Source organism: Carcharhinus amblyrhynchos, chromosome 9 (genome assembly GCF_965287045.1).
Source record: "Carcharhinus amblyrhynchos chromosome 9, sCarAmb.v2.hapA, whole genome shotgun sequence".
Classification (NCBI taxonomy): Eukaryota; Metazoa; Chordata; class Chondrichthyes; order Carcharhiniformes; family Carcharhinidae; genus Carcharhinus; species Carcharhinus amblyrhynchos.
In genome coordinates this window covers 101,116,087-101,126,610 of record NC_137332.1, presented here as the reverse complement: position 1 = coordinate 101,126,610, position 10,524 = coordinate 101,116,087, and the positions used below count along the sequence as shown (strand labels likewise).

At 45.7% G+C, this 10,524-nt stretch overlaps 1 protein-coding gene across 1 annotated transcript in view; it reads left to right on the top strand.

Moving 5' to 3' along the window:
- The first annotated feature begins 254 nt into the window (after positions 1-254).
- LOC145348665 (class I histocompatibility antigen, F10 alpha chain-like) overlaps positions 255-10,524 on the top strand; it is a 42,666-nt gene continuing 32,396 nt past the window's right edge. The window contains 1 exon segment of the mRNA XM_080196830.1: positions 255-404. Coding sequence (XP_080052956.1) covers positions 255-404 — 150 coding nt within the window.

The window sequence follows — 10,524 nt, the reverse complement described above, 5'->3', positions numbered from 1 at the left end:
ACACTGGGAGAACATGCAGACAGTCACCCAAGGATGGAATTGAACCCAGATCCCCAGTGCTGTGAGGCAGCAGTGCTAACCACAGTGCCACCTCTGCTGTCTGACCTCTGCTCTTCTTCCAACACAGCCATGAGACCTTTAATATCCAACTCTGAGGGGGGCAAGGTTTTGTCTGAACCTTTGAACCCACAACCTATTGATCTCAAATTTGGCATTGCTACACTGAGCCATTGCTGAGACACATTTACAACAATATGGAACAGAGGCTGCTGAAGGGAGCTGAGATACAGATCATCTCTGATCTAATCTCATTGCAGGACAAGTTTGAGGGGCTGAATGGCTTCATCCTATTCCTACTCCAGCCGCGCTGCCTGCTGTCTCACATCAGTCAGAATTGGAGACACGTAAGAAAGGGAAAATTTCAATAGGGCTGTGAGGAAAGAGTAGGGAACTGGGAGTAATTGGATCATTTGTTTCACAAGCTGCCGCTGGGACAATGGGCAGAATGGCCTCCTTTGGTGTTAAGGGATTCTGTGAAGTTTTGCTTTGACCTTTAATGATTTGAATTAAGTCATCTCTTAGATGATATCCCCCTAGCGAAAATAAATTCAAAGTACCTCCCTTCAATATTTTTCATTCTAGAGTCAATTTTATCTTAGATATGAGAATAAAATGTGGGCAAATCTCACCGGGTGTCACCTTTAAAGAGCAGGATTGGAGATAAACGATAGCAGCCTGCTCATTATTTGTCTCTGACTCCGTGCAGGAGCTGAATTATTCATCGGATACCTGGATCATGCTGAGAGTCACATTGAAACTGATTCAGATCTTTGACAAAGCATTGATAATCCTCCGGCAGTAGAATGCTCACTCAATATCATTTAAATAATGAATCTTCAATCCGATTTTGTGCCCCAGATCATAACAAAAAAATACATTCCTTCAGGAAGGGAAAGTAACTCAACAAGCAGGTTAGAATCATAACACCTTACAATGCAGAAGGAGACACTTCAGCCCATCATGTCGCTGCCAGCTCTTTCGGAGAATGACCCGGTTAGCCTCAGCCCCCTACCCTGTTCCCCTTTTCAAGTATATATAGAATCCCTACAGTGCAGAAGAAGGCCATTCACCCCATCGAGCCTGCACCAGCAACAATCCCATTCGGAGCCAATCTCCGCAACCCCATGTATTTACCCTGCTAGTCCCTGATACTATGGGGCAATTTAGCATGGCCAATCTACCTTGCCCACACATTTTTGGAGTGTAGGAGGAAACTGGGGTGCCTGAAGGAAACCCACGCAGACACAAGAAGAACGTGCAAATTTCACACAAAACAGTGACCCATAGCTGGAATTGAACCCTTGTCCCTGATGTTGTAAGACAGCAATGCTGACCATTGTGCCCCTGTGCTGCCCCTAAATCCAATTGTATTTTCAAAGCTATGATTGAACCTTTTCACACCACCCTTTCACATTTAAGATTATCATAACGCACTTGTGTAAAGCATATTTCCCTCATTTTGCCTCTGGGTCTTCTGCAATTACCTTAAATCCATATCTATTGGTTTTCAATCTGTCAGCTAGTGGAAACACATTCTCCTTATTTGCCCCCTCAAATCATTCCTCACTCTGAAAACCTCTACAACTCATCCACTTCATCCTGGGTCACAGCACCTTCACCTTAGACAACCAGTTGTTTATCCACACACACAAACCAGCCATGGGGATAATATTCATACCTCAATACACCAATATGTTCATGCACAAACTTGAGCTAGACCTCTTCAGAACAAAGCATCTTCAACTGCTGACAAATGCCAAATAAATCGATGATATTTTCTTCCTTTGGACTTATGGCGAAGAATCACTGAAACAACTATATGATGACATCAACAAGTTCCATCCCACCATCGAACTCACCATGGATTATTCTCCAGAATCGGTTGCATTCTTGGACACACTCATCTCCATCAAGGACAGTTTCATCGCCTTTGCTCTAAGGAAAGCAATCCCCAGTCTCTTAAGCTCTCCACATTGATAGGTTCCCCCGTACCATTCTCATAAAGCTGTGCTCCAAGGCCGTGATGTTTGTGTTAATGCACAGGGTGCAGAAACAACATCTATTTCAGAGGACGTTTAAGTGTCAACCACCATGGGGCAACATGGTGACAGAGTGGTTAGCATTGCTGCCTCACAGCTCCAGAGAAGTTTGCACATTATCCCCATGGCTGCATGGGTTTCCTTTGGGTGCTCCCATTTCCTCCCACAATATAAATGTGTACAGGTTAGGTATATTGGCCATGCAGAATCCCCTTTAGTGTCCCAAGATATCTAGGTAAATGGATTAGCCATGATAAAAGTATGGGGTTACAGGGATAGGGAGGGGAGAGGTCCTGTGTGAAATACTCTGTTAGAGAGTGCGTGCAGACTCAGTGGGCTGAATAACCTCTTCTGCACTGTATGGATTCTGATTCTGTGATATTGCTGTGGGTCTGGAGTCACACATAAGCCAGCCTGGGTAAGGACAGCAGATTTCCTTCCTTAAAGGACATCAGTGAACCAAATGGGTTTTTTATGACAATCAACAATGGTTTCACGATCATTATTAGATTTTTAATTCCAGATTTTTATTGAATTCAAATTTCACAATCTGCCATGGTGCGATTCAAACCTGGGTTCCGAGAGCTTTACCCTTGGTGTCTGGATTACAAGTCCAGTGACAATAACACTACACCACTGCCTCCCCACCAGGCTAACCAGTTCCCCCTGTCCCAGACCTGTGCTTGGAGAGATTGAATATTTTTTCAGTGCTGTTTTCTGAAATGATTCTCCAAGATCAAAATTTTGCACTTGCTTCAGAATTTAAAAAAGATAATTTCAATGATGAGAGAGAGCTGAGATCAGCATCTTCCAAAGCTTGACACTGGTGTGTGACTCAGGGGGGAACCTGGAGGTGATGCTGTTCCCATGTACCTGCTGCCCTTGTCTTTCTAGCTGGTGGAGGGAGAAGGTTGGGAGGTACTGTTGAAGGAGCTTCGCGTAGAGTCCCTACAGTGCAGAAGGAGGCCATTCGGCCCATCAAGGTGCACCGACAACAATCCCACCAGGCCTACCCCAACTAATCCCCTAAAGGCTAGGGTCAATTTAGCATGGTCAATCAACATAACCCGCACATCTTTGGAATGTGGGAGGAAATCGGGCCACCCATGTAAACATCAGGGGGACGTGCAAACCCCATACAGACGTCACCCAAGACCAGAGTTGAACTCTGGTTCCTGGGGCTGTGAGACAGCAGTGCAAACCACTGCGGCACCATGAATTGTAGAGGGAATCCTGTAGGTGGTACACACAGACACGGTGTGCCAGTGGTTGTCGGAGAGGTTGCTTCAGGTGTTGGATGGTCAACCACATCGACCCATTCATCCAGGGAGAAAAAATGTCACCATTTGTGAAGAAGAGGAAATTTCTCGTTTAGTGTGGGATTCACCTTTTGGGGTTTAATAAAAATAAAAGCAAAATACTGGCATTTGAAACAAAAACAGAGAATGCTGGAAAATCTCAGTAGGTCTGACAGCATCTGTGGGAGAGAATAGAGCCAAAGTTTCGAGTCTGGATGACCCTTTATCAGATTGGGAGCAAAGAGAATCAGCAGAGATTTACTCTGTGAGGGTGGAGAGAGGGGGGTGGAATAGAACAAAGGGAATGTAATTGAGGATACAGAAGGCTGAGAAGTGCCAAGAAGTGTTTATTAAGTGATCAGAATGCGTGATTCTTTTGGGCCTCGACTGATGACTGAGTCCAATCGAATATTCCCTAACCTCGTTCAATATTCCCAGCAGGCATTCATATAATTTCCCAGTGAATCCCATTCCTATCATCCTTTGTGAGTGTTTATCGTCCGGCTGTGTCTTGACAAAGAGAATCCATTAATATAGATCACCCCATTATAGAAAGGATATTATTAAACTAGAAAGAGTGCAGAAGAGATTTACTGGGATGCTACTGGGACTTGATGGTTTAAGTTATAAGGAGAGGTTGGATAGACTGGGACTTTTTTCTCTGGAGCGTAGAAGGCTGAGGAGCAATCTTATAGATGTCTATAAAATCATGAGGGGCATAGACCAGCTAGACAGTCAATATCTTTTCCCAAAGCTAAGGGAGTCTAAAAGTAGAGGGCATAGGTTTACGGTGAGAGGGGAGAGATACAGAAGTGTCCAGAGGGGCATTTTTTTCACATAGAGGGTGGTGAGTATCTGAAACAAGCTGCCAGAGGTAGTAGAGGAGGCAGGTACAATTTTGTCTTTTAAAAACTGTTACATAGGTAAAATGGGTACAAAGGGAAATGGGCCAAATGTGGGCAACTGGGACTAGGTTAGTGATTTAAAAAACAGGGTGGCATGGACAAGTTGGGCCAAAGTGTCTGTTTCCATGCTGTAAACATCTATGAGAAAAGATTGAAAGCCGAGCCTTCATTTTGTGGTGACTTGCCTCATGTTATAGTGGAGCTGATAGTGAACTGGTCTCTCTTGGTGAGGCAGGCCCAGTGTTCTGTGTCTCAAATGCCTACAGCTTGTGATCCCAACACTAATTTGTCAGACTGCATTTTGTCAACACACCACTGGGAAAGTTTTCAATGGAAGGGAAGATGGTGGTTTTCACTTTCTGAGAGTCTTGATGCCACAAACAGTAAGTGGTTGTTGGGACAGACTAGAAATCACCCACACTCCTCTCCAGACGGTGTTACTGGAGCAGGAATCTCAGCACAGAAGCTCTATCTCCAACTGACTGGGATTTGTCAAGTGATCTCAGCCTCAATTCTCCAACTAATTACAACCACAATCAGTCCTGATTCACAAAGACAGAAATAAGAACCGTATCGCAGTCAGGCTCCAGTCTGGTATCTGACTAAGAATTCATTGCCCAAATCAACATCAGCTCCATTGTTCAACTGATATAAACGCCACGAGAACAGTCCAGAAATTAGAAACCACAAGGCAACTGACACACACTGCATTACTGAGGGAGTGCTGCACTGTCAGAGGGTCAGTACTGAGTGAGTGCTGCACTGTCAGAGGGTCAGTACTGAGGGAGTGCTGCACTGTCAGAGGGTCAGTGCTGAGGGAGTGCCACACTGTCAGAGGGTCAGTACTGAGGGAGTGCTGCACTGTCAGAGGGTCAGTACTGAGGGAGTGCCGCACTGTCAGAGGGTCAGTGCTGAGGGAGTGCTGCACTGTCAGAGGGTCAGTACTGAGGGATTGCTGCACTGTCAGAGGGTGAGTACTGAGGGAGTGCTGCACTGTCAGAGGGTCAGTACTGAGGGAGTGCTGCACCATCAGAGGGTCAGTACTGAGGGAGTGCTGCACTGTCAGATGGTCAGTGCTGAGGGCATGCTGCACTGTCAGTGGGTCAGTACTGAGGGAGTGCTGCACTGTCAGAGGGTCATTGCTGAGGGAGTGCTGCACTGTCAGAGGGTCAGTGCTGAGGGAGTGCTGCACTGTCAGATGGTCAGTGCTGAGGGAGTGCTGCACTGTCAGAGGGTCAGTACTGAGGGAGTGCTGCACGGTCAGAGGGTCAGTACTGAGGGAGTGCTGCACTGTCAGAGGGTCAGTACTGAGGGAGTGCTGCACTGTCAGAGGGTCAGTGCTGAGGGAGTGCTGCACCATCAGAGGGTCAGTACTGAGGGAGTGCTGCACTGTCAGAGGGTCAGTACTGAGGGAGTGCTGCACTGTCAGAGGGTCAGTACTGAGGGAGTGCTGCACTGTCAGAGGGTGAGTACTGACGGAGTGCTGCACTGTCAGAGGGTCAGTACTGAGGGAGTGCCGCACTGTCAGAGGGTCAGTACTGAGGGAGTGCTGCACTGTCAGAGGGTCAGTACTGAGGGAGTGCTGCACCGTCAGAGGGTCAGTACTGAGGGAGTGCTGCACTGTCAGAGGGTCAGTACCGAGAGAGTGCTGCCCTGTCAGAGGGTCAGTACTGAGGGAGTGCTGCACTGTCAGAGGAGCAGATCATCACCACACATTGTAGTAATTTCTGGGCACCTCACCTAAGGAAGGGAAGTTTGATGCTGGAGGGTTTCTTGCACAGAAATCTATGGCGATTGGGTTAACTTTGAGTTTAATTATGAGGGCCAGCTGTCTGAACTTGACTTGTATTCTGAAAGTTTATGGGGTAAATATGGGGTAAAATGTTAAATGTTGAATGGTTTAGAGAAAGAGAGAAACTATTTCCCCTGCTTGTGGAGAGGTCAGTAGATTGAGGCATATACTTAAATTTGGAGATATCTATTCAAGGGTATAATTGGGTTACCATTATTTTTATTTATTAGTGTCACAATTTTCATTTGATTTATTATTGTCACTGTATTAGTATGCAGTGAAAAGTATTGTCGCTTGCACGCTGCAAAAACAAAGCATACCATATATCGAGAAGGAACCAAGAGAGTGCAGAGTGTAGTGTTAGAGTTATGGCTAGGTTGCAGAGAAAGATAAACTTAATGCGAGGTAGGTCCATTCAAAAGTTTGACAGCAGCAGGGAAGAAGCCGTTCTGGAGTCGGTTGGTACATATCCTCAGACTTTAATATCTTTTTTCCCAACAGAAGAAGGTGAAAGAGAGTCCGGGGTGTGTAGGGTCCTTAATTATGCTGGCAGCGGGAAGTGTAGACGGTGTCAATGGGTGGGAGGCTGGTTTGAGTGATGGATGGGCTTCATTTGTGACTCTTTGTAGTTTCTTGTGGTCTTGGACTGAGCAAGTGCCATACCAAGCTGTGATACCACCAGAAAGAATGCTTTCTTCGGCGCATCTGTAAATGTTGGTGAAAGTTGTAGTAGACATACCAAATTTTTTTGGTCTTCTGAGAAAGTAGACTTTCTTAACTATAGTGTCGGTTTAGAGGGACCAGGACAGGTTGATGGTGATCTGGACACCTAAAAACTTGTAGCTCTCCACCATTTCAACTTTGTTTCCATTGATATAGACAGGAGCATGTCCCTCACTATGCTTTCTGAAGCTGTTGACTATCTCCTTCATTTTGTTGACATTGAGGGAGAGATTATTGTCGTCACATAGTTCACCAGATTCTCTGTCTCTTTCCTGTACTCCTTCTCATGGGTAAGTAATTTAAGCAGGCTTACGTTAACACTGCAATGAAGTTACTGTGTAAGTCCCCTAGTTGCCACACTCCGGTGCCTGTTCGGGTACATTGAGGGAGAATTTAGCATGGCCAATGCACCTAACCAGCATGTCTTTCAAACTGTTGGAGGAAACCGGAGCACTTGGAAGGAACCCGCAGAGATACATGGAGAAAGCGTAGACTCCGCACAGACCGTTACCCAAGCTGGGAGTTGAACCCAAGTCCCATGCGCTGTGAAGCAGCAGTGCTAACCACTGTGCCACCGTGCTGTCCTGAGTGAAAACTTGAAACTTTCTCCCCTAAAGCTTGTGGGAGCAAATTTTAGAGTTTTTGAGACTGATATTAGTGATTTGTAGTTTGGTGAGGGCTTCAAGGGACTTGAAGTAAATTTGGGGAAATGGTAATGAGATTCACATTATTTGCGATCACCTTTAGCGGTGAAGCAGGCTCAATGGGCTGAATGGCCTCCCCCTGAGCCAATGGATTCTGCCTCATTTTCTCTCCGTCCCAATCTCTATATCAACCATGAAATTTATTCCAACCATTTCATAAACTGTTTGTGTTCAGCACCTGTCTGCTGTCCTGTGAGAGGTGTAAGGTCACACTGAATATGATTAATTCCTCAGAACAGTGAGGAGAATCTTTAATTATCAGACTTATTAACACAGTACTGACCTCTCCAGATTGGAGCTGTGCCAACACACTTAGTCTCGTAAACAATAGAAGCCTTCAAAGTCTGACAGTGAAAAAAGGGGCCATTTGGCCCATCGAATCTTTACCGACCACAATCCCATCTCGACCCCACGTATTTACCCTGCCCATCCCCTGATACACAGGTCAATTTATAATGACCAATCAACCTAACCTGCACATTTTTTGGACTGTGGGAGGAAACCAGAGCACCCGGAGGAAACCCACACAGACACGGGGAGAATGTGCAATCTCTGCACCGACAGTGACCCACGGCTGGAATTGAACCCAGGTCCCTGGCACTGTGAGGCAGCAGTGCTAACCACTGTGCCACGCTGCTGCCCAACAATGGTCTCATGAGTCATCATTAGGATTTTAATTCCAGATTTTTTTTTTAAATGCCCCAGTGGGATTTGAACCCAGTTCTCAGAGCATTACCAGTCCAGTGACAATGCCTCTATGCCATTGTCTCCCCTTAAACTATTTGGCGTGAAAGACAGAAACCAGAGTAATACAGAAGAGCTGGGTGATTTGGGATGAGTTAATGTGTGAATGTTTACCATAAGAAATGATACGTTTATCCCTGTGTTTGCAGTATTCATTTATCTGGGTGATTTGGGATCAGTTAATGTGTGAGCGAATGTTTCACATAATGAATGATGCTGTTTATTCATAACTGGCTTTACAGTTTTCATTGAACTGAGTGATCTGGGATCAGCCGTTCTGTGTGAATGTTTAAGATGCTGAATGATGTTGTTTGTTAATAACCGTTTCCAATTATCATCAAACTGGGTATCTTGCAGTGAGTTAATGTGTGAGAGAATGTTCAACTTAATAAATATATTTATCAATAACTGGGTTTCCTGCTTTCATTCATCTAAGTGTTTCAGGATGAGTTTCGTAGAACTCCTACAGTGCAGAAGGAGACCATTCAGCCCATTGCACCTGCACTGACTACAAGCCCACCCAAGCCCTATCCCTGTAACCCCACATATTTACACTGCTGATTCGCCTGACACTAGGGTTAACTGAGCAAGGCCAATCAACCTAACCCGTGCATCTTTGGACTGTGGGTGGAAAGTGGAGTACCAGGAAGAAAGACATGGGAAGAAAGTACAAACTCCACACAGACAGGGACCCGAGGTCAGAATCAAACCCAGGTCCCTGGCACTGTGAAGCAGCAGTGCTAACCACTCTGCCACTGAGCTGTGGTTCCATTTGTGCCACTTGCTCCCAGAACAATGGCAATGAGGGAAGGGGAGAAAGAGATGGAGAAGAGCTGAGGAGTGAGAGAACAGGGAAAGAAAGGTGTGCTGCAACATTTGTGAATTGCTCATTGAGCAGGCCAGGCGAGTGAGGGAAGTGGAATAAAATATCTTCTTGACATCTGTGTGTTGCTGGTTACAAAGCCCAACAGTAACAGTCACCAGGGAACTGCTGTCAGAGAGAGATTGGAAACACTGATGACATTATATTGATGTTCCTGTCGCTGGGCAGAAGATAAAGGAAGGGAAATGTTCTTAATGTTCTGTTCAATCTTCTTTAGTGCACAGCCCACTAATTACTGGGAGAGTCGCGACCCCAATCTGACAGGATTTAAAAAACCAGAATGCAGGATTTGACATCCTGTCGATGCCCTTCGAACTTTGAATCGTTGAAGCAGTGCAGATGGTGTCATCAATCCCACTACAACTCTCACCAGATTTTACAGAGGCATCACAAAAAGCATCCTATCCAGATGCATCACAGCTCGGTGCGGCTCCTGCTCTAACCAAGACCGCAAGGAATTACAGAGAGTTGTGAACAGAGTCCAGTCCACCGTGCAAACCATTGACTCTGTCTGCACTTCCCTCAGTGAGAAGTCTCACAACATCAGGTTAAAGTTTATTTGGTAGCACAAGCCACAAGCTTTCGGGGCGCTCTGAAAACTTGTGGCTTGTGCTGCCAAATAAACCTGTTTGACTTTAACCTGGTGTTGTGACACTTCTTACAGTCCAACACCGGCATCTCCACTTCCCGCTGCCATGGAAAGATAACCAGCATAAGCAAAACCCCACGCACCGCCTTCTTCCTTCGGGGAAAAGATACAAAAGTCTGAAAACACGTAGCAACCGACTCAAAAATGCTTCTCTGCTGCCATCAGACTTTGAATGGTCCTATCATATATTAAGCTGAGCTTTCTCTCCATCTTACCTGTAACACTATATTCTGCACCCACTTCTTTTCCTTCTCCCCTATGTAGTCTTTGGATGGTATGTTTTGTATATATAGCATGCAAGAGACAATACTTTTCAATGTATTCCAATGCATCTGACAATAATAAATCAAATTAAATCAAGTCCCATGAATGAATATTAAAAAAAATACACAGTGCTGTTAGGGAGAGAACTCTTAAATCAGCCTGGTGGAGCCCTGAAGTGGCCAAATTATTCAGCACTTAAGTCTCCTGTGAGACCATGAGGGCAGCACAGTTGAGCAGCAGTTAACACTGCTGTCTCACAGCATCAGGGACCTGGGTTCGATTCCAGCCTCGGATGACTGCCTGTGCGGAGTTTGCACATTCTCTATGTGGGTTTTCACCGGGTGCTCCGGTTTCCTCCCACGCTCCAATGATGTGCCGTTTTGGTGGATTGGCCATGCCAAATTGGCCCTTAGTGTCCCAAGATGTGGAGATGAGGGAGGCTAGTGGGATAAATGTGTGAGGT